General features: G+C 45.8%; 1 protein-coding gene across 5 annotated transcripts in view; it reads right to left on the bottom strand.

Annotated features, from left to right (window-relative positions):
- Positions 1 to 25,254, bottom strand: part of Rnf144a (ring finger protein 144A) — a 140,273-nt gene that overhangs the window by 6,769 nt on the left and 108,250 nt on the right. For all 5 annotated transcript variants that reach the window (XM_045143013.1, XM_045143012.1, XM_045143011.1 and 2 more), the window contains 3 exons: positions 18,191 to 18,398; positions 11,288 to 11,435; positions 6,744 to 6,833 (listed from right to left, as the gene is read on the bottom strand). In XM_045143013.1, the coding sequence (XP_044998948.1) occupies positions 6,744 to 6,833; positions 11,288 to 11,435; positions 18,191 to 18,398 (446 nt within the window). The remainder of the gene's footprint in view (positions 1 to 6,743; positions 6,834 to 11,287; positions 11,436 to 18,190; positions 18,399 to 25,254) is intronic.

Below are 25,254 nucleotides of genomic sequence, written 5' to 3'. Positions count from 1 at the left end.
ACACCATCAGTAGGCTTGGGAACACTAAGTCAAGACCAAAACTACAATAACGTGAATAAAGCACACCTTCCACTCACAGAAACAGGTTCCACTGGGTCCCTGTATAATAATTTTCTACAATTGTCTCATTTTATTGATGCAAAATCGTAGGACCAATATGCCATTCTAGAAGTCCAATACTGCTTCTGCATCAAAACCTGGCATTCTAGTAACCACCTCATCACCTTCCAACAGCTCCTGTGAGTCCTCCAGGTCGGAGCAGCTCTGCAGAAACTCTTGTCCTCCAGCCTGGCCAGACAGACAACCTTGTGCAGACCCCCACACAAGAGGCTATGGTTTGAACCTGGGTGGCTGTCCTCAGTGGCCTAAAATGACTTCTGCCTTTGGCCAAACTGAACCTGGAGATAAGCTGCTCTTCATTGCTCAGAAAAGGCCAGGCCGAGAAGATTTCCCTGGCAGATGCTGACATCCTAAATGAGGTTTACTCTGATCAAAAGAAGGAGTTTGCATTCAGTAAGTCAGCTTGTTTCTGGGATGGAGCCAGAGCATAGCAGGTGAACTTGGCCCAACAGGCAGTGGGATTTAAGCTGAATGTGCAGGGGCAGATGCTCAGGCACAGCCATGATGTACTAGGATTCTCTTATGAGAACCTCACAATAACCAATGGCACAGGCATGGTTGCATGCCTAGCACCACAGACATCCCAGACATCCTGTTGTCATGCACTGTTTGTTCCAGTGAAACACCCTGTTGTATAGAATAAAACAAGTATGTATTATTTATGACAAGACAAACTGCACAAAACCTGGACACAACAAAGATAAAGACAAAGACATAACTTTTGTCTATAGCATGTTGTCTTAGAGAGGTCCACTCGACAAGGGGGTGATAAAAGATATTTGGTGCATAACTTTACACTCAGATAAAACTAATAAAAAGCAAGCTGCAATAATCTCCATGCAAAATCCTCCAAATATACCAAAGGCATACACAGCATCCCAGGATGCTATGCAATACAGCCTTACATATTTGTAGATGACATTCTGTCATGTCACAATGCCCAAAGGTTTGGCACCTCTACCAGCTAAAACAGTGTGAATAAATGTCACATCAAAGTCAGGAAGAGTTAAGAAGCAGAGACCCACAAAACTGACATATTGTATACTAAGGGCCACCACCTCAAGAACTGGACTAAGATATATTTTTACTTCATAGAGGTCTGAGGTGGGCAAGGCTCTGAGTTGCAGCCAGATGCATTTCTGGCAGTGTAAAAACCCCAACTCTGGTGGAAAGTTCACAGCCATAGTCCCATCTACGCCAAGAGACAGGGCACCTGGCCTGCTCAAGGAGTTGGTAGGCCACTAATAGGATGTCAGTTATTAAACAAAAGAAACAGAATAGAAGGCTGAAGAGATGGCTTAGCAGTTAAGGCACTTGCCAGCAAAGTCTAAAGATCCATGTTTGACTCTTCAGATCCCATGTTAGCCAGTCACACAAAGGTGAGGCAAGTGCAAGGTCTCACATGCCCACTAGGTGGCAGAAACATCTGGAGTTTGATTATAGTGGCTGTGGCCCTGGTGAACCATTTTTCTGTCTCAGTCTCTCTAAAAAACCAACAAACAAACAAAAAATAGAAAATGTTTAAGCAGAGAGTAGATAGGTCACATGTAGGAATGTGCTAGAATAACAAGGTCTTGCCTATGTTTACATTTGAGTGCTGTCAATTCAAATTCAAAAGCCCTGGCTTAATCTGTGCTATTGTCTACGGGGGAGGGGAAAGTCATCAATGCAGCAAGGAGGTGGATTCAAGGTGACAGGTAAGAACCAGTTAAAGCAAGCTTTGACAGAAGAAGCCATGTTTTTGCTGGACATATTTTTCAGAGGGAAAAGGAGTCTGAAGAGGCCAGGTGTCTCTCCAGCCGCTGGCTACTGCATGCATCACACTGTGTTGGTCACTGCTGTTCTGCTTCTCTTCACAACTGCTTCAGATCCAATTCCACTGTCCTCCTTTGGAGATTGCCTCCCCTTGAAATCGAACAGGTAATGTCACCTCTGAACCACATTCAGCTGCTCAGTCTTCCTCTGAGATGGAAGCCCACAGACTCAGGACTCCCACCTCCATCACCATACTAGGAGTAGATCCAGAAGGGCCACAGCATGGAGCAGTGGGGGACACCACCTCCCTGGCCCGGCCCTGCCCTGCCCATGTAAAGGCAAAAGCTGAAGGCTCAGCTGCTCCTTCATCCAACCATTACTCCTGAAGTGTCCCTCTGTTCCAGGAATGAGATCCAACCTCAAGGTTACACTGAGTGAAGCAAGTTGGCCTCCAAGAGGCAAGATGCAGAGCCCAGAGGACAGGAGTGAGAGTGATGGGCTTGACAGGAGTGGTGGGCACCTTCCTGGGTGATGGAGGGGACACTCCACTTTGTCAGGTACGACATAAGGCCTGAGTGGGCAGTATAAGGGTAGAAGTGGCTTTGCAGAGTTGGGTATGACTGGAAAGTGCAGAGTAAAAGGGAGTCAAGAAGAAGCAAGGCCAATGACAGAGAGGTGGGCATGAGGACATTAGCCTTGAGCCACCAAACATGAGAAGGAAAGATATAGCTTGAGAACCACCATCAGGGGGATAAAGATTCCTGAGTTTCCTTGTTAGTGCTGGGTGCTCTGTAGACACTCAATAAAAATGTCATGAAGACAATGACAAGAGATCATACAACCCATTTCTCTCCCTAAAAGGCTCTGTGGTTACAGAAAGTGAAGCTGTCTCCTGGGATCATTAACATTCTGTGGAGAATAAAGCTAGGCAGAAAGCTTATCCCAATAGAACACAGGAGAGGCACAGTTGGATCCAGGACCAGGAAGCTGTCATGCAATGAGTTCTTTTTAGAGAAGCCACTATGCAAAGCTTCAATTCCAAAACAAACCATAATCAAGAGAACTCAGAGTCATAAGTATTTTATCTTGTGTCTTGTGTTGGGTTGTAAAAGTGAAAATACATACTTGTTTGTAAATGTACAGCTACCTGGAGTGAAGCCTGCCCCGGACAACTAGGGCCACAGCCACATGTCTGTCTTCCACCACTGCTGCTTAACCCTTCACACCGACCTCACTTCTGTGACCACATTCCCTGTGTTTTTGGATGCTCTCTCTTTTTTATGGACATTTCAAGTACTCATGATCTATCTTTTGTTTGTTTGTTTGTTTGTTTTGAGGTAGGGTTTCACTCTAGCTCAGGCTGAACTGGAATTCACTATGTAGTCTCAGGGTGGCCTCGAACTCATGGTGATCCTCCTACCTCTGCTTCCCGAGTGCTGGGATAAAAGGCATGTGCCACCATGCCCAGCTCATGATCTATCTGAAATCCAAGAGGAATTAATAGACATCCTGTGTACTCTCTGTATGGCTTGCACACCTCTGGGATGCTGGGCACCAAACAGAGAAGTAAAAGTCCTCATGAAGACCCTGTAGTACTTGTAGGTGACATTCTTAGAACTGAGAGCTCCCTCATATAGACACTTCAGTAAAGGTACTTGATAGTACTTGAACAACAAAAAAAGCCATGCATACCCCGTATATCCTCCACTGTTTGGGGATGAGTGGGGGTATCAGCCCTGGTCAGCAGCTTGGAGGACTGTCCATCCCTGTACAGCTTTTGGGGTAAATCAGGTTTCAGCCTGCAGACAGTGGCTGGCCTTATCCTATGACAAAAGTGAAGGGTATGAGTAGGTAAGATGGCTTTTGTGTGTGCCATTCAAAAGCTTCCTTTACTAAGTGTCTGTGACCAAGAACTCACTGTTGTTAAGGACCTCAAGGGACTGGCTCATTTCTAGTAAATAAGAGGGCAAGTAGTGCTATGTGGCAGCCTAAGCAACGCAAAAAGGGTGAATGCCACGCTGCCTTCTCTCCATACCACCTACCCCCAGGATGCTTGACTTGGAACCTGGCATCACATTGGGAGGAAGCTCAGGGTTCATTAAGAGACATGGGAGGGTGTCAGCAGCCAAGAGTGAGCACCACCTTCATGGTGAATGATAGAGCTTTCAGAGAATTTCTACCGCAGCCTTACCACTGCCCAGTCAATGTCACAGAGGGTAGAAATGGATTGTTTGTTTTTCTCCCTCTGTCCACACCACTAATTTGAGAGCACATGAAAGCGGGAGTGTAAAGCCAATCTTTATTCTGGGAAGTTTATTTATTACCCAATAGTACATATCTAAAATCCTTGGGCAAACCACCTTCTCTCACCAAAAGTCAATTTCTCTGCATGTAAATTGATAGTGGGCACTGGATTTCCAAGTTCTCGCCCTGCTCTGCTCCTATGTGACTATATGAAGACATATGTTTCTAACTGTTACCAGTGATCCCCAGTATGTAAAGCCAATGGGAAAACAAGCCCAGGAAAAAAGCTTACCTCCCCCGTCCAGCAAAATGTGACCTTTGATTTTTGGAAACTGGGTCTTTACAGATGTAGTCAAGTTTCAACGAAGTTATGGGGATGGACTTTAATCCCATGTACTGACACAAGGGTGATGTGAACACAGACACAGCACATAAAAGGAAGAGATGTGAAGTCACACAGGGAGAACAGCTGCACGCAGGGGGCGAGGGCGCCTCGCAAGCCAAGCAGTGCCATAGCACTGGCAAACCCCCACGTCTAGAGGAGGAAGGAGGTTGGTTCTAGCACAGGTTTCAGAGGCAGCCTGCTCCTGTTGACAGCTAGATTCCAGACGTGGGGCTTCCAGAGCTGATGGAGAACCACTGCTGCTCTGAGATAGGCCATGCGAGCTGCTTTGTCACAGGGACTCACCCCGACTAGATGATATGCACTAAGCTGAGCTCCAGGTGTGTGTGTAGGGGGATGCCAATAGAGATGGCAGGCTTCTCAGCAGGGGTTAACAACTGTGGCCTTGGGCCATGTGAGATCACAGTCTGATCTGGTATGTGTATGTATGAGCACACACGCATGCATGTATATGTGTATGTCCTATGTTTTGTCACAACCAGAAACAGGACTTATTGGCGGGCATGACTTACGGGAGATGGCTGCCTTCATGAGGCCAGGGACAAGGCTTGTGCACAGAATAACTAGAGGTATATTTGGCCACCTTGACTTCATAGCTTAGACCCAAAAATGTACTATGAGGGAAAGGTGTGATCCAAGACCCAGTCAGCCCAGAGCACGTCCATCCCTTTCCCTCCCACATTGATTAAGGTGGACCTTCTGACAGTCAGGAACCTTGAACTTGGCCCTGCCATTAATGTGTCTGTGACATGCTCTTGCTCTACAGCTTGGTTAGGATATCTGATAGCTCAGGGAAGTGAGTGCCTGAACACCTGTCTGGAGCCATAACTGGGAAGACCAGGAGCCCAGAGTCTGCACAGTGCTTTGAACAAGGCTGTCTCTGAGGCTCCTTGAAAGACACACTCCTAGTCACATGTGCTCGGATTTTGTGATCTCTACCACACTGGATTCCATAACTGTAGTATAGACACTTGCTAAGCTCACACCCCCTGATTGTAGCCAGGCTTTTATGCTACCAGGAGATGACAGTTTCAAGGGAGACCTCATGGTCTGTGAGGCTCAGGACATTTTCCTAAGTGGTCCTATATGGAAATGACATTGGCCTTGCTGTAGACATTCACAGGCTCCCTTCCCTCTGATGTAGCTAACAGTGTAAGTGTGAATACAGGGGAACCTGCTCCTAGCTCCAGACCATAGTACTGAGAATGGGTATCCATCTCCAGGTGGAATGACATACTGGTCTCAGGGGGCTCCTCAGAAAAGCTGTGACTATAGCCTATTCCACTAACAACCAGGAAGTCTTGCAGACTTCACTATCCAACATAACCCTGTCCACTTCCTAATTCAGCCTGAATAAGATTTATGTCTTTTAGCATCTGCAAATCCCCATGGGCTGTGGCCCTGTCTTTGTCTCTGACTATCCCACTTCTCACTGCCTCTCCTATTCTATCCATATGAACCTTCTTTCCACGGTTCAAACCCCTCACCTGTTCCCATCCTCTTTCCCTGCCCAGTACACAAACAAAACCACCACTCATCTCAGAGGGAGTACCACCACAAACACTCCTCCCCTCCCCATCAGTCCGCCACTCCACAGCAAATATGTATTAGGGGTGAGTCGTTATCACCTCTACATTCTATCACCTAATAGAAAGCACATTCCACAGAAGTGTGTGTCTGTCTTATACTATGTCACCAACTCCTAAAATTATGCCTGACACACAGTTGGCAATAAATGCTATTGAAAATATAAATACTTTTGAAATATCATCAACACACATGAGTCCTTTACAAATGCCCAAGATATTATGACATGGGGATTTTTCTCATTCCTTCCCTAACATCTGTTCTTGTTATCAACTAGGTTCCTTAACTAGGCCCTCTTCTTCAAGGATCACATCAGGATTAATGTAATGTAGTCAGAAGAGAGATCATGATTAAGATTATGAATAACTTGCACATGACAAGTCTGACAGACACCATTTGCTAACCACAGTGCACACTTTGACTCTAGGCTCAGACCACCACAGGCATTGCTGAGCCCAGCGAGAAGCCCCCAAGACTACTTTCCAGCTCAGTCTTTCTATATCACAAAGCCCTCAAACAGGTGGTGAGTCTTCTAGAGCAGGTGTCCATGTACACACACACACACATTCACAAGGGCACAACCACACTCTTTCTTTCTTTTTGAAATGAAAGTTCCAGGTGAGCTTCTTGTTACCTGCGTCCTATGCCAGATCACAGATGCCCGGGAGTGGCCCAGCTTGTTGCGGCAGGGCCCCTTGTCATAATGGATCAGGAGGAAGTCATCCTGGGAAGGGCAGAGAAAGGACAGCTGTGAATGGGAGCCTCGGGCTCCTGGAGCCCTCCACGGCTTCCTCACCATTCATATTATGTGTGGACTGGACAGCATAGATGATGGCAGGGAGCACACATGCCACACACGCTGGCCACCATCCCTCCAAGCCATCTTCCTTTTTTCACAGAGCAGCCAGAAGCCTCACATGCTAGAAGGAGTCTTGGACAAGATTTCATCTCCAGCTCAGAGAAGGGCCTTGGAGTCTCTGGAGCTTAGGAAGAGTGAATCTTGTACCAACACAGGAAAATGAACAACACCTGGCTTTAGTCCTCCAGAGCTTCCGTGGGCCTAGCTGTGCTAGATCTGTCCAGCTCCTCCCTGGACAGTTTTCTGTCAGCCCAGACAACAGCAGTATCTCTGTTTACTTAGAACCAGCCAGAAAGCACCTTCTACCCAAGATATCTCGGGATGTCCAGCGAGCTGCGCCCTCCCTTCGCAGTGTTCATAGAGCCGCTGGTCCACACATCCCCTCAAGTATCTTTTTCCCTCACCCACAGCTCAGGACTTTCCTTTCCAGACCAGTTTCCTGAGCAAGGCAGTGTTGTGCTACCTCATCTGATGATGCTCCTCGCAGGGTGAGCCATCCAAACCCACACCAGCACAACCAAATGCCAGGGGACAGGCGTTCTCTGCTCCTCCACCAACAGGAGGCTCTGCATGACCTTCACTGACACAAGAAACAGGTAGGAAACAGTATCTAGCAGGGCAATGCTATTGATTCATTTAACTCAGACCATTAGCAGAAAGCTACCTTTTGAGAAATGAGCAAATAAACACAGGGCCCAACATGGTTGAGTACTCAGGAAGTAACTCTTCTGGACCCAGAGGAAGCTGGACATGCACCACTACTTTGGACCCTCAGATCAACTCTGCTACAGCCAGCCTTCCTCCCTTGATGAGAAGGGAACTGCCCTCAATTTGGTTTTGCTGACTTAAGGGAGGATCTGAATGCATGGTCATGTGGCATTAAAGCCAGGCTTTTATGACACAAAAAATGATCACTGTAGGCTGGAAGCCCAGTGGCCACTACCTGCCTCACCTTCCCTCAAGTGTAGATAGAAGGGCAGAACAGGTGAGCTCACAGCCTTCTCTGGCCACATGTGTCTCTTTGTTGAAGCAGTACTTGGCCACTTCAGTCCACTATGGGCTCTCCTCCTGGAACTCCTGACTAGTCAGTCCCTCACACTGATATTAATGTACACTCATTAGAGAATCGCTCCCATGCATTTGTACATCTCATTATCCTAGCCTGCCTATCACAGTGTCTTTTTAGTCCTTTTTATAAACCACACAACACACCATGTGGCACCAGCTACTTTTACATCAGTTGCTATCTATTTCTACCTGTAGAAGTAGGTTCAGGATGGCTTATGGAAAAAAAAAAAAAAAAAAAAAAAAAGACTTCACAGCCCACAATAACTGTAACTGTCTTGACAGAAATAAAGGCATTCTAAAGAGAAATGTTTATGCCCCTCCATTCAGCCATCAGGCTATTATAAAAATAAACCTGGGCTGGAAAGATGGATCAGTGTAAGTGTGCTTCTTAGACAAGCATGAGGGCATGAAGGTGCTTGAAACTGCCTGAGTTCTAATCTCCAGATCCCACTACACAGTAGGCATGGCTATGCATGCCTATAATCAATCCCAGTGCCACAGAGGGAACCAGAGACCAGGTAACTGCCCAGGCTCTCCAACAGCCAGATCTTTCTAAATTTTTTTTTTATATATTCATTTATTAATGAGAGAAGAAGATCTGAGAAAGGGCACCACAGGGTTTCTAACCACTGTAAATGACTCCGAATGCATGAACCACCTTGTACATTTGGCTTTGCATGGGTACTGAGGAATAGAACCTAGGTCCTTTGGCTTTGAAGACAAGCAGCTTAACTACTAAGCCACTGCTCCAGTTTGCAAGCTTTTAAAAAAATATTTTATTTATGAGAAAGAGGCAGATGAGTGTGTATGTGTGTGTGTGTGTGTGTGTGTGAGAGAGAGAGAGAGAGAGAGAGAGAGAAGGAGAGAGAATGAGCATGTCAAGACTTCAAAGAACTCCAGACACATGTGCTGGGAATTAAACCTGGATCCTTAGGGTTTTCAGGCAAGTGCCTTAACAACTGAGCAATCTCTCTAGCCCTCCAGTAGGAGACTCCAGCTTAAAATAATAAAGGGCAGAAAAAGAGATGGAGTAGGGCACCTGAAAGACATCTCTGGTCACTGCAGGCAAGCACCCCACACACCTCCCCCAACTGTCAGTGAGCACATTGGGTCCATACATGTATACACACCACATTAAATATCAAAAAGAAATAATGAGCCTCAAGGAATTGAAGTTTTTCCAGAAATTTCATGCTGGGAGAAGGAAAAGGCTGAAACCCTGGTGCTAGCCAGAGGAGGAACCTGTCATCTGGAAAGAGACTTCACACAGTTCTGACAACTTGTCAGACCACTTTGCAGGAGAGATTGGAGCCAAGACAATAATATGCTGGTGATGGGAAGGAACATACTTTGACCAGGACTGCCTAGTTATGCACACCTCTTACCCACTGTTTAAACCTAAACCTCAGGTCAGGACTCAGAAGATGAATTTGGAGGAGGAAAGGGGTCACAAGACTTGTTTGTTTCCTCTTCCTAGTGTGATCACCCTTTCTCTGCTTTTCACTATGACTTTTTTGGGAGGGTTGAGGTAGGGTCTCAGTCTAGCTAAGGCTGACCTGGAATTACTCTGTATTCTGCATTCTCAGGTTACCCTTGAACTCATGGCTATCCTCCTATTTCTGCCTCCCAAGTGCCGGCATTAAACGCGTGCGCCACCATGCCCAGCAGACTTGTCTCTATGGGTGAGCCTAGGTGCTGGGTAGCCAGGGCCTAGGCTTTTACCCTAACTTCCTGAATTTCCTCATGATAACTGGAAATGAAGATTGCAACTCACAAAAACACTACAGGAAGTAAATAAAGCAGATTATGTAGGGCACCCTGTATGAAGCTGGCAAGAAATGACTCTCAGTAAATATTAACTCTGTACGTCTGTCTGTTCACTAAAGATGAAGGAAATGTAGGACATTCACTCTGAGACCTCATACACAGCTGGGAGCCCTTGTGGACTCAAGGAGGATGTCATAAACAGGTGCAGAGGGAAGGAAAGAAGGAAGCTTTCCAGAGCCATTTCTAACCCTGGGAGCCTCTCATGTGTACAGAGCTGTGCCTAATACGAGACTCCTGGAAGTAAGAAGGCCCCACTGTGTCCTCTGGCCAACGTTCCTGGTTGGTGTCCAGCTGTGTGTCTATGAGCTTGTCTGAAGTCACTGTGAATATACTGGTGAGTGGCCCTCTTAGTGGGCTTCCCTTCAGAATCAGGCAGCAGGGGGACAGGGCCACTCTTCAGCAGCTTTTTGTCCACAAAGAACAACAGAAAGTACAGGCCTGTGAACAAGATTTGATGGAGGAAATGTGTAGCATGGGAGGGCTGGCTGTTAAGAAACACTCCTAGAAGCAGAGGAGGCTTGGCGTAGAGGACAGCTGGGAGAAGGCTGCCATGTTAGGCTAGATAAACATTTCCATTATGGCAGACAACAAAGGACATGAGTGCATGTTTTCTGTCCCTGTAGATGACAGATGGGTGTCAATGAAGTCTGGACGCTTCCTCATGCCCAGGATGCCCACTGCCTATGCCTCTGTTCTCTGTCACGGAAATTGTGGAATTTATTGATGCCCTTGACCCCCAGTGTAGGCATGTTAGGAGTCAGGGACTTCAGGTGATTATGTAAGGATGGAGCCACATGATGGGATTGGTGTCTTTGGAACAGAAGGAAGAGACTAGAGTGCTCTCTCATGTCCTCTCCCCGGCCCTTCTCTCTCTGCAACATGGCCAGGTGAGGAGTAAGCCATGGAAGGAGCCCAGATCAGCCTACCCTCTAGCATCCTGCAGCCAATGTTGTGAGAAATAGATGTCTATTTATTAAGTCACCAGTCACCAAGGCTATGATGTACCGAAGCAGGGCCAGGTCCTGAGAAGCTCAGCATCATTTTAATCCTGGATGACCCTTAGCTTGTCCAAGCTTCCAGATGCAGCACTCCTGACTGAATTCCCCTGATGATTTCACTCAGGGCACCAAGATGCCCACAGACATGAAGAAACCTTACTTGCCACCTCCCCTTCGTCTCACAGGGTAACCTCCAAGCTCCTCAGGAAATGGCTGGTCCTTTCTCTCACCCCATTTCTGAACCAACAGCCCATGACTACTGTGTGCATGGAAGTGGAACTCACATCCAGGTACTCGGTCCCACACTTGACCCCTTGGCAGCTATGGATGTGCTTAAATGGTACTCACAACCAGGGACTGCAGGCAATCGCTGCATCTGAAACTTGTAGCCTGAAGCTGCTACATGCGTGTGCAAGCAGTACTCACATCCAGGGACTCCAGGCAGTACCAGCAGAAGGCGTGCTTGCAGTTCTTACACATCATCTGAGCGCAGCCCTCATCCCGCTCAATATAGACCTTGCACTTGGGGCAGCGTTTGATGGGTGCGTCATCTTCTTCCATCTTGAAAGCAGAACTGTGGAAGACATGCCAAGAGGGTCTGCACAGAGGAGCCTACCAAGGGAGCACAAGTATGCCTGGAGCACTGCTCTTCCACAGAGTCCATGAAAGGACCTCTCAAGAATAAGGAGATAAAATTCATGGAGATTAACAAGTATATTAGTAAATGATGAATGGATCATCAAAGAAATAAGAAGGAATTCAAAAAATTACCAGAATCAAATGAAAATGAAAACATAACATACTAAAATGAATGGGATACAATGAAAGCAGTCCTAAGAGGGAAGTTTGTAGCACTAAGTGCTACATTGAGAAATCTGGGAGTCTAGGAAGCTGGGAGAGATCTCAGTACTCAGTGGTTAAAGGTTCTTGCTCCACAAGCCTATCAATACAAGTTTGACCCACAGCATCCATATAAAGTTGGAGTCAAGTGGCATTTGGGTCTATCTATAATTTCAACATGCCTTTGACAATGATAAGCAGAGCCAGGATAATCCCATAACTGCGAACCAGCTATTTGGCCTTTCTGGTAGCAAAGAGACAAGACAGACCCATTCTCAAAAACAGGGTGAGCAGAGAGGAGCAACACACTGAGATTGCCCTCTGACTTCCACATACATGCTGTGGCATGTATGCGCACGCACACACACAGACACACACACATGCACACTCACACAATCAGGTCCCAAATAAGTAATTTAATGATACACCTTAGGACCCTAGAAAAATAAGAACAGTCAAACTCAATATGAGCAGAGCAATGCACAAATTATTAAAATCAAAAGTAAAAAAAATAGAAAAGTCATTGAAACAGAGATGGTTGTTTGAAAAGATAAAAAAGATTACAAACCCTTAGCCAAACCAACCAAAAAACACAGACCTGAATTAATAAATAGCCAAAACAGCATGAATAAGCCAGATTAAGGCAAAAAAGGAAAAAATATCAGCACATATTTAAATTCGGTTTCTATGCAAAAAAGGAAAATGGCCAAAGGCATATGATGGAGTTGCTTAAGGAATGCTGTTGGGTTACACACAATGTCCTTATTTGTGTGCTTATATATGTTCCAAAGGGTGGATAGTAAATTTTATGCACTCTTATACTGTCAGAAAAAAAGTTACACATGCACACACACACACACAATACAAGACTTACTACTTGCTTCCAAAGATCAGCCTGAGGACTCTAGTTTGCAGTGGTTATTAGTTTTTATCTTGGGGGCCGATGCTGGCTGTTCCACAAACCAACTATCTGTGTGACAGCTCTCCAACATGCAGTCTTTCTTGTGTGAGCCCAAGAGTATTATGTGTAACAGGGACACAAGACAATGCCCTGCTTATATAAAGCAGCTGATAAAGGACAGCAATATTTCAATACTACTAATAAAAAATAGCAGTACATATGCTCAGGCATGGCTAGGGAAGGGTGCCTATCTCATGCTTTTTATATATTTTTTCACATGTATTTTAAGTGTGGTATGGTATATATGAAATGTGTGGTGTATGCATGTATTTACACCCCACAAAGCAGCCAGAGAAGAATATGTGGGGCCCTCCCTTCATTACTTATCAGCATATTTCCTTGAAGTGAAGTCTCATTGAATGTGGGGCTTAAAGTTTTCATGAGCCCCAGCGACTCTGGTCTCTGCCTTCCACAGGACTGGCGTGGCATGTTTCTCCCTCTCTCTCTCTCTCTCTCTCTCTCTCTCTCTCTCTCTCTTTCTTTCTCTCTGTGTATGTATGTCCCCATGTGTCCATGTCTAGCTGTTTACATGGGTCCTGGGGAATTGAACTCAGGTAGCTTCATGCTCTTTCAGGCCCCGATGCTTGTGTGGAAAGCAATGTTACCTGGTGAGCAACCTCTTTAGCTCCCTTATGTTTTTAGCTTTTAAAACATGTGTAAGGGACTATAGAGATGTCTCAGTGGTTAAAGTATGTGCCTACAAAGCCTAATGACTTGGGTTTGGTTTCCAAGTACCCATGTAAAAGCCAGATGCTCAAAGTGGTGCATGCATCTTGAGTTCATCTGCAGTGGCTGGAGACCCTTGATATTTCCAATCTGTCTGTCTCCTCTCTCTATCTCTCTGTGTGCCAATAATCAAATAAATAAAAAAATATATTTTTAAAAGATGAGTAAAACATATTCATGAAAACCTCTGGAGGAATAAATGGTAAAGGCTAAGAGACACTACCACTGATTAAAGGGTACATACATTATTGTGTGTGAACCTACAGCATGAATCCAGGAAGATGTTTTCAGAATTCAATATGTATATGTGTGCATAGTCACTGCAGTCTGGAAGTTCTGGCTCAAGGATATGACAACAAATGCAAAAATTAAATGGTTTCACACAGCTTTTCTAATGACTAGCAGTGAATGTGCCTTATGAACCTGCACACAGATCTACGTGTACCTATAAGGGCTGTGTGACCTAGCTCAGAGGGTTGATTCTCTTTTGTCCATTGCTGAAGTTGACAGGTTAAGAATTTCTGGAGAAAAGTAGGGCACCCTTGTAACTAGGAGCATAATCTTGAGAACCACCCAATCCTATCTATAGTACTCTGCCTTTTCCATCGCAGCCTGCTCTTGCGCAGAACAGACTAGCCAGGATGAGAGCAGTGACCTCTCAGGAGGATCATAAGGGCTAGATTTTACAGATATTAGGTGCATATGTGTAAGAGCTGCCATATACCCTGCCAGCAGTCAGCAAGCTCTGGTCACTTTTAGCACTATTACTGGAAGACAGGAGAAAACTGTCACCAGCTTAGGTTAAAAGCACACTACGCAGGGGGCTGAAGAGAATGGTTCTATAGGTAGAGTGCTTGCTGTGTGAGCACGAGGTCCTGGTTCAAATCCCCAGCGCCTACATAAAAGCCAGGCGTGGCAGTGCACGCCTGCAATCCCAGCACTGGGCAGGCGAGTGAAGGAGGACCGCTGGGGCTTGCTCACCAGCTTATAGAGCCCAATCAATGAGCTCTGGATTCAGTGTGAGACTGTCTCAAACAATAAAGTAGAAAGTGCCTGAGGAAAATACCCAGTGTCGACCTCTATTCTCCACACATACTCACACTTATGTGCATGCGCACTGACACCCACTTGTTTGCCCACACACATGCCCACAAACAGCATACTACAGACCATCAGAGTAATTCAGAATGAACCAAGGCTGTCAGATGGGGAAGGTGGGAGAATACGTCAGCAAGTCCTCCCACAGGACCCAGTACTGGTTAACAACAAATAGCATCCACCTTATGCCGATGATGTGGCAATGAGCTACAAGTCACAATCACAAGGCACCCAGTCTCATGCCTGAGGGTCCATCAAGTTAGATAACAGTGTGTTGGTGTGTAAAACTCACATATGACCTTAAAGCAATGAACCCAGTATTTTCATGTAACCCCCCAGCTATTTCTGAAAGAACCACTGTGCCTAGATGCCAGGAGCACTGGAGTGTAGAGCCAGTCTCAGGAGATTTTCAAGTCAGAAAGAGTTGAACTATGTAGGGCTAATGCACCGTGTTGTACATAAAAATCTGCAGGGATTAGACAGTGGCCTTCAAAAATTTCCTGGTATGTGTAAGACATGGAAAGTTATTATTACTAACAAGTCTTACCATAGGCTAAATTAAGATAGGAGTCATAAGATGCAGGTTAGCATCTATAAAGCCTGAAGTTTTCAAGGGATGGGCAGGCATGCCGGAGTCAAGCTGCTCAGTGCTGGACAGGAGCACAAGCAAAACAAGGACTTGACCATACAAATGCCTTGCAGCTTCTAGGCTTCTAACCAGCCTCGTGGCTAGGAAGACAAGAGGGAGGGTGAGAACTATGGGTTTCCTCACAGCATCATTCCAGAGAGGTGTTGCGGCCCACTCCCCATGGGTACACACATCCCCTTTGGTGTGGCATGAGGAGATAAAAACTCTAAGTTTTACGAGAAATCTCTTAATTTTTGAAATTTCCACAAAATAAGGCTAGTGATTTTATTTAAATCACCCTGTAGGATGATATAAGTAGGTCTAGAATATCACAGAGGATGAAAAATAGGTCATCAAGCTCTCAACACGAACTATTTCTATCCTGAGGAAGTTTTAGACTAAGGAAATGCTAGGGATGGGAGCCTCCTTCATTCCACCAGGGGCTCTTCCTCACTCCTGCTCTTTCCACTGAACAGAATTAGGATTCACTCACCTAAAGTGGAATTTCTCTTTGAAACAGGTAGCTGAATTCCTTCCCTGGGCAGATGCCTCTAATTACTTCTCTGGACTCTGGAAACCAAGCTCTGCCTTTATTTTATTTTATTTTATTTTATTTTATTTTATTTTATTTTATTTTATTTTTCCTTTTTCTTTTCCTTTTCTTTACGAGGTAGGGTTTCACTCTGGCCCAGGCTGACCTGGAATTCACTATGTAGTCTCAGAGTGGCCTTGAACTCATGGCAATCCTCCTACTTCTGCCTCCCAAGTGCTGGGATTAAAGGCATGCACCACCATGCCCGGCTTGTGCTCATTATTTTAAATCCAGCCACACGGGAAGTATATTACTTCTTGAAAAGTTTAGAAGCATCAGAAACCCCATGCCAACACTCCATCATGGATGGTGGAAGAAGCCATGAGATCCTTAGAACTTATTGGCAGTTAGTGGAAGCTGGACATATTTTCTGCAATGGTATAGTCACTGGTAAATTTCATGTGTGCCCATAAATAATCCCACACTCAAGCTCATCAGGCAATCCTAATTAAACTCCATGGGTCATCCAAATACACAAGACTAAAAAGATATCAAAGTAGAAGATGGATTAGTTGGGAAGAAGAATGGGTTTAGTAGAAAGGGGACAAGGAGAGAGACCAAGAGAAGGTAATAGGAGGGCATTATGATCAAAATACATTATATACATGTATACAATTATCAACAAAAATGAAATAAAATAAGTAAGACCCTAGGTCTAAATTCAGTGGTCTTTGCGAGTGTTCAAGCAGTAGACACACATATGTATGTACACATAGCCGCTGACTGCAGATGGTCAGCCACAGAGAGCCTGGTGAGCTCCAACACAGACTGTCCAGGATGGTCAAGGCACCCCACATGCAGCAGGAAAGTGGGGGCTACAGTCACCAGCCCTGCCCTGGGAACTGGGGAACTGACAGCATGGGAGTCTAGTCCAAATGGCAGCCAAGTGTCCCAGGGAAAGGGTCAGTGTGACAAAGGAATTAACAGAGGACTTGTGACTGGAATATGGCCCTAGGGTTTCTGTCCTTGGAGTTGGGGACAAAAAAGCAAGTGTGGTAAACAAACAAGTGGTAAGGACACCTTTGAATGGGCAGTAGGTAATCATGATAGTCCCTCTGTCAACAACATGGCCACTTTGCCTAGCCCAATTATGTGATAGTGGTTTTTTGGGGGGGTGGAGGGGAGAAAACTACCCAGGATATAACCAGTTTCTTACAGTTAACTCTGAAATTCCAAGGTTCACAGAATGAGCCTACAAAGTCAACCTGGGCACACCACTGGTCCACCTGGCTGTAGAGGGAGAAACACAGCAATGTTTTGCCACATTATTCTAATAGACTAGGAAATTTAGGCAGCTGTGTGAATCTATTTCTGGTGATGCTTCTAGAACTGATACTTCTTAGTTTTAGATTTCCAGGGTCCTGCAAAGTACCCGGCTCATAGTTCTAATAAATAACTACAGGTCAAAATGAGACTTGGGTATATGTTGAAGCTGGTGTGTTTACAGCCATATCCTCCCAAATGGCATGCTCATTTGTTGTTTTAAATTTGCATGTGTATGTGTAAGGTGCATGCAAGTATATGTGTTCAGATATGTGTGGTTTCCTCCCACACGCTGGGACTATGGGCATGTGCCATCATACCTGGCATTTTTATGTGGGTTCTGGGGATCTGACCTCGGGCCCTCATGCTTGCACAACAAGCACATTACCAACTTAGCTATCTCCCAGCTCCCAGTTGGTACCTTCAGGAAGGAAGCACCCTCCCCGTCCCAGGCATAGCTCCAGCCCCCAGCCTGACTGAGAGGGGGTCAGGTGGCTTTGTTCCATTAGGATGACTGGGCCCCTGAAAGCAAGAAGGCAGGAAGGTCTGCACTTGCTAGAGATCAAAAGATGATCTGACTTCTTATAGCTTTCCTAGTTCCCTAGACCTATTTTTCCATACCTGAGTCCCTTCCTGGGAGGGAGTTCTTTTTCTACACTCCTGACATTATGGTTGGTCGCTTAGGCCCTAGAACTTGGCATCACAGCTAACCTCTTCCTGAGACAGCCCCTAACCCAAATCTATCAGCTTTCCCGCAGCTTATCTGAGTCAGAAAGAAGGGCCCACCACCATAGGTTGTAAGTATGTTTGCAAGGGAAGGGCGAGCTCTCTGGGCTACCTGATCTCTGGTGGATCTCTAGTTTCCAGTGAGTGTCACCTGTGCTCGGTCCAGCTGGGCCGGGTTACTGGAAGAACCCCCAAGTGCTTACTTTCCATGTGGGCTCTTTACAGTTCCTGCTCGCCACATGTGGGAGCTCTCTGCACTTTCTTTTCTGTCTTCCCCATGGTTTTTCCAGGCCATCCATGTGGCTTGACAGCCCTCATGTCTGTTTTTAGTTCTGTACTTCCCTAAATAAATAAATAATTATACTTCTCACTCTTATTTTATTCAATTCTTTGATTAAAATTAGACACGAGCCTAGGGTATGGGATTCAGGGACTTTCATGAACCATTAGCACCCCATTGTGTGACTTTTGTAGCACTCCATGCAGTGGAGGTACCTGGTATCCCCTGGAAGGAAGGTGACGGGCATGGTCTCTTGGCAGCCTTGACCAGGGTGCCAGCGGGCTTTGCAGGCAGAGCAGAATTCCATGTCACAGGCTTGGCACTGCACCAGCTGAGGGGTCTGCAGCCCGATGTCCTGGACTTGGCACACAGCCTGGCAGGTGGATGCTGGGCACCATGTCCTGCAGGGATCGAAGAGCACCTCTGACACAAGGAGACAAAAGAGGCAAATCAAACTCAGGTGGTCATGGGGCCAGGATAGGGTGAGTGTGGGAGGCTCTAGGGCACTGCCAGTGAGGGGTTCAGGTAATGAGTAGCCAGGAAAGGCTGATCCTTTGCCTAGTGTTCCTCCACATCTGTCCCAGCCCCTTCCAGCTTCTTACCCTTGCATCCAGTATGCCCATGGCTTCCTGAGATGCCCTATTGCCCTTCAGGTTCTCTACATGCTGAAGGGGCACTTGCCCACCTGGGTTCTCTGAATGCTAGCATCATGGCTGCTTGAGGGGCCACTCCCCAGAAACACCTCCCAAAGGCAGCCCCAGGCTCACACATAGCTAGCACTCAGAAATGTTTGTTAAATGGTAGAAAGGAAAGAGGGAAGGAAGATGGTTGGATTAGATTTTTCTCTGCATTTTTAATTTTTTTAAGTCAGCTCATGGAGTACTGGGTTTCACTACACTTTGTTCTGCGGCAGTCTTCTAATTGTGTGGCACGCATACCCAAGACGATCTTCCCTTCCAAGTCTGAGGTTAAGCCACCAGCTAACTGCTAGGTGAAAGTAATCCTTCACCAGGCTGGCTCTAACTTCAAATGGGAGCCCACACTACTAAGAAACTGTGGTAGTCAGGTTCTCATTGCTGGCAGAAATCACCCAATCAAGAGCAGCTTGTGGGAAAAATAAGGTTTGTTTTGGCTAACAGACTAAGAGGGGAAGCTCCATGATGGCAGGGGAAAACGACGGCATGAGCAGAGGGTGGACATCACCCCCTGGCCAACATAAGGTCGACAACAGGAACAGGAGAGTGTGCCAAACACTGGCATGGGGAAACTGGCTATAAAGCCCATAAGCCTGCCCCCAAAAATACACTCCCTGCAGGAGGCATTAATTCCCAAATTTCCTTTAGCTGGGAATCTAGCGTTCAAAACACCTAAGTTTATGGGGGACACTTGACTCAAACCATCACATTTCACCCCCATAAACTGATAACCATCTATGATGTAAAATGCAATGCATTCAGTCCCACTTTCAAAAGTCACCACATTTTTTAAAATCAATCCTACTGATGTTCAAACATTCCCATAATCCAAGGTCTTTTAACTGAGCTGTAATACCAAAAAAGAAAATCCCTCAAAAACTTATAGTGGCACAGAATAAACATTCATACTGCTAAAGATGGCACTGGGCACAGCAAAAAATATTCAACCAATACAAGATTTAAAACAGCCAGGACAAACATCAAACTCTGTAGCTTCAAGTCCAACAACTCTAGTCAGTGACAAATCTCCAAGTCTGATAATTCAAACCAGCTACAAGTCTCTGGAGTTACAATTCTGCCCCTTCAGCTAGGCTACTCACAGTCCTGAAAACTTCATCTGGGCTGGCAGCTTTCCTTAGCAGCCATTTCGTGGTCCAGGTATCTCCACTGGGTCTCCACTGCAACCCATGATTCATCCTTATGGCCCTATGGGGTCTCCATGTAGGAATCCAGCAAAACTGCTTCACACTGCTCATGGCCATTTCCAAAACACAAGACTGTGTTGCAAACTCAATGACTCTCTCTCTTCTGCATTTCTTATACCCCACAATGCTAGGCAGAGTGCTAATCTGTTAATCCAGGAGGTAATAAGCAGACTTTGAAGAACGGGACACTCCTTGAGCACTCAGCCCCCTTCAAAACACTGCATTCTAAGCCAGATGTGATGTAACATACCTTTAATCCCAGTACTCAGGAGGCAAAGGTAGGAGGATCACTGTGAGTTCAAGACTACCCTAAAACAACATATTGAATTCCAGGTCAGCCTGGACTAGAGTGAAAACTTACCTCCCAGAACAAAAACAAAAACAAAAACAAAAAAAAAAAAAAAACTTTCAATGGCAGCTGAACAGACAGCAGTTTCAGCCTAAAGATTTCTTTCTGTGCCATAACCCTCTGCTCACACCAGTCCATTTCTATGCTATACGAATTCTCAGGACATGGGCATAATAGCAGGCCTCTCACACAAACTGTTTCTAGCCCAGTCCAGGCAACTCTCTTTCTCATAAGCCAAAACTCTTAGTCCATAGTTCTTACTGCATTCAGGTCTTTCAACTTGGACCAGAATAGTCCATCGAGCTGTACTTACAGCACTACAAGTTGTCTCTTAGGCCAAGGTTTCAAATCCTTCCACATTCCTCTAGAAAATCAGCTCCAAAAGGTCAAAGCCACACAATCAAGAGTCTAGCAGCAAATGATACCACTCCTGGGTACCAACATTACTATTGCAGTCAGGTTCGCATTGCTGGCAGAAATCACCTGATTAAGAGCAGCTTGTGGGAAAAATAAGGTTTATCTTGGCTTACAGACTTGAGGGGAAGCTCCGTGATGGCAGGGGAAAATGACAGCATGAGCACAGAGCGATCATCACCCCTTGGCCATCATCAGGTGATCAACAACAGGAACAGGAGAGTGTGCCAAACACTAGCAAGGGGGAGCTGGCTATAACACCCATAAACCCGCCCCCAACACTGCACTGCCTCCAGGAGGTGATCATTCCCAAATCTCCTTCAGCTGGGAACCTAGCATTCAGAACACCTAAGTTCATGGGGGGTACCTGAATCAAACCACCATAGAAACGTAGCTTGATAAAGATATTTTTCCCTTTCCTGTGTGTTCCTGTGTGACAATGGGGTTGCATGAATGCAAATATCACAACTTTCAGTTTGCCCTTGCCTTCCATGTCATCTCAAGTATTTTGTTCACTCCTCCATTCTCAAGCAAGCTGGGCAGTTAGCTTCCAGAAAATTCATGTATCTCTATTTCTTCATAGATGTACTGGATTACAGAAGCCTACCACAGCTTTTGACCTTTACTTGGGGTTTACGGATCTCAACTCAAGGCTATTCAAACTTGTGCAGCAAGTGTTTTATCCAGTGAGCCATCAACCAAGCCCAGGAAGTTTAGTTTCAAAAATAGCAAGTACAGTGACACTACTATTCCTTCATATCCTTATATAAAAACTACATGCATTTTAATAACTAGTCGTGAGCTGCCCTTCACAGTGAGCCAGTTGTGTATCTCCCTTTCCATCTTGTCCAGCAGACATCTAGTCTTCCCTGGGTGTGGTAGGCTAGCTATGGTAGAATAGGAACACATGGGATAGTGGCGCTCTCCAGAGAGCTATCACAGGCCAAATGCTGATGGAGCTTCTCGTAAAGGGCTACAGGAGGCACTTGGTATTAAGAAAGAAATCTAGAGCACACTGAATTTTGCTGTGAGCACTTAAGAAGGCCAAAAGAAATGCTTGCTTACAAACTTCCTAGCCCTGTGCTAGACAGTCAGACCTCTGGCTGGCTCACCGCTCTCAAAGGTGGGAGTTCTAACTCATTGCAGACCCACAGCGGGCTAGGGCTGTAGGGGTATAAACCTTACTGAAACAAATCAGCACTGGCCTGGAGGTAGCAAGTAACTGGCTGCAGCATGCTGACTTCACACATGGCCCATGTGTGTACCCTTATGAGGGATCCATGTTCCTTTAATAAGCAGGGAAGTCATATGTGATGAAGCTGGTATGAGGCATAACCTTGAGGTTGATCTAACCACCTACTGCAGAGGCTGGCAAACTTCTTTAAAGGGCCAGATGGTGACTGTGTAGATCGCACAGTCTCTGCATGTCTGTGACATCTATACTTGGCCTTTGTTGTTGGGGTTAAAAGCAGACTAGCAATCTATAAATGAAGAATCTGGAAAAACCTGGGGCTGGGACTGGGGACAAGATGAACTTGGCCCAGTGTCCATGGCTGGCTGCCAACTAATCCAACATAACTACCCCTGCCTCTTTCATTAAAAAGCTGAGTTGGGGGCTGGGGAAATATCTCAGTAGGTAAAGTGCCTGTTGCACAAGCCAAAGGACCTGAGTTTAGGTCCATAGCAAGGCAAATAAAAGTTGGGTGTGGCAGCGTGTGTCTGCAATCTCAGCGCTGGGGAAGATGAAACTGGGAATCCCTAGGGCTTACTGGTGAGCTAGTCTACACTAATCTGTGTGTTCTAAGTTCAGTAAGGATAACTGACAGAAGAAGACATTCTGACCTCTGGCTTACACACACACACACACACACACACACGCTCACAGATGCAACAAATAAAAATAAAGTAAAATAAAAACATAATAGTAAACAAAACAGGTTGAGTTAATCAAAAGCACAAAAGGACCGTGTTGGTACCAACAGCAGGACAGTGAAAGAATTCCAGAGTTAGGAATCTACATTCCACATTGCCTGAGCTGCTGTATGATACTGTACGACCCTCAAGATGTTCCTCACACTGAAGGAATAAGGAATGGTAGCTCTTGTCTTATTCATGGATGGTTTCCATGTTTGCTGTTCTAAGGAGGTTCCTGGTTGTTGGATGTTCAGACAGGCATGTGGAGCCGGACAGCTGAGAGGACACAGCATGTGGAGGAGGGGGTGCCCCTGTAGGATTCAGCTGCCAAGAGATCCCAGAAATCCCAAGCTGTAATCTCTACCTAGCAGCCCTGCAAGACAACTGTGGTAGTTTGATTCACATGACCCCATAAACTTAGGTGTTCTGGATGTTAGATTCCCCAGCTAATGACAACTAGAAATTAAAGCCTCCTGGAGGCAGTGTATTGTTGGGGGTAGGCTTATGGGTGTTATAGCCAGTTTCCCTATGCCAGTGTTTGACACACTTTCCTGTTGCTATGGCCCACCTTATGTTGGCCAGGGATCCACCCTCTGCTCATGCTGTCATTTCCCCTGCCATCATGGAGCATCCCCCTAGAGCCAATAAGCCAAAATAATCCTCTTTTTCCCAAAAGCTGCTCTTGGTTGGGTGATTTCTGCCAGCAATGAGAACCTGACTGCAACCACACCTGTGTCTTTGACGCACTCACCGTTCCTCCGCCTCCTCCTGTGCAACATGCAGGTCAGAGCAACATCAGCCCAGCGATCTGCATACACTGACACAGGCTCTGTGGGGCTTGGGACTCAGTGTGCTTCATATGTGATGTGGATGATGAGATGCCCTCATGTAATCCTGGCTTCTTGTCCCATGTGATGCTATGGTTAAATCTAGCTAGGAGTGGGTGGCTTCCTTTAGACCATGGGTCCTAATGTTCTACCTGCCTCTCCCTCTGCTCTGGGAGCATTTGGTGTCAGGAGAGCAGATTTCCCATAGTTAGCTATCCCTCCATGTGGCTCATGACATGGACTACCCCCTTCTGACAACAGGGAGAACAAGTCCCCATTCTGCTATGGCTGGAGGAGTTGAGAGCACCTAGGGAAGGTTCTAGGGTAGCAACCTCAATTCTGTGGAGGTCCTCCCACAGCTGTCCTGAGGCACTGCCTATCCCCTTATGGAGATTCTTCCCAGGTGAGGCAATGTGATTCTCACTCTGCTGACTAGAAACAGAGCTCCCGGTGCTACAGGTGGACACCGTCCTGGGCTCTGGAAATAGTCTCACCATCCTTTCCAGTATACTCCAGCCATGTGTGAACAGGACAAGAAATCAATAACAATGCCTACAGCAGGAGACATTCACTCGTTTCTCTCAGATTGGTATGTATGTCTTCCTGCTTCCACATCATCTGTCTAACCTACAGTCCATGATGCATCTTATATAGTGTATCATATATGCTAAGTAAATTTTGGATGTGGATGAGGGGGTGGCACATGTCTGTGTGTGCACATGTAGAAGCCAGAGTAAAACCTTGGAAGTCTTTCCTCAGGTGATATTTGCCCTTTTTTTGAGATAGGATCTGTCATTGGATGGGAGTTCACCAAGTAAGCTAGATTGGCTGGCTAGTAAGAATCAGGGATCCACATACCTCCATCTTCCTACCAGGCTGATTTTGTTTGTTTGTTTGTTTGTTATATGGATTCTGGGGATTAAACCCATGTACTCATGCTTGCAAGACGAACACTTTACCGACTAATCTATATCCCCTGCTCATAAGTACTATAATATACACACACAAAAATATGTATACACACGTTATACACAGAATATTTTACATTTTCTTTTTTAAATTTTTTTGTTCATTTTTATTTATTTATTTGAGAGTGACAGAGAGAGAAATAGGCAAATAGAGAGAGAGAGAGAAAGAGAGAGAGAGAGAGAGAGAGAGAGAGAGAGAGAGAGAGAGGGAGGGAGAGAATTGGCACGCCAGGGCTTCCAGCCACTGCAAAAAAAACTCCAGACGTGTGTGCCCCCTGGTGCATCTGGCTAACGTGGGTCCTGGGGAATTGAGCCTCGAACCAGGGTCCTTAGGCTTCACAGGCAAGCGCTTAACCACTAAGCCATCTCTCCAGCCCATATTTTACATTTTCAAATAAGCCAAAAAATTTATTTTCTGGAACAACAAATGTAATTAGTCACACTTCCAAGCTCAAAGACCTATTAAACCTATAATAATCTATCTGTCAGAGACTGGAGTTAATTTGAAATTCTTAATGACCCATAGTAAAACAAGTCCCCCAAAGAGCTGTACTTATAAAAAAAAGTCAACCACTTTTCAAAAGGGGGTTTACTTTTGTAAAAACAGACTGTACTTCCAAAAGCATGTTGAGGGACAAGTCCCCAGCAGTCTCATTACTCGCTGCTATGTAATGCCGGGCCTGTCCAGAGCCCTGGGCCCAGACTGCAGATGAGTGGGACCCTCTTGGGAGAGGAGACAGGGCAATCTCAGGATTCCTTGTCTGTCATGAGGGTTTTTTTTTCCCCTTGCTTTTAAGCAGATAGAGATAAAGAGATACATACCAAGAAAATGAGCGTCAGGGCCTCCAGCTGCGGCAAATGAAGTCCAGATGCATTCACCACTTTGTACATCTGGCTCCATGTGGGC

This window comes from Jaculus jaculus, chromosome 2 (genome assembly GCF_020740685.1).
Source record: "Jaculus jaculus isolate mJacJac1 chromosome 2, mJacJac1.mat.Y.cur, whole genome shotgun sequence".
In the NCBI taxonomy this organism is placed as follows: Eukaryota; Metazoa; Chordata; class Mammalia; order Rodentia; family Dipodidae; genus Jaculus; species Jaculus jaculus.
Note: the sequence above shows the minus strand (reverse complement) of the source record. Positions and strands in the feature narration are given on the sequence as shown.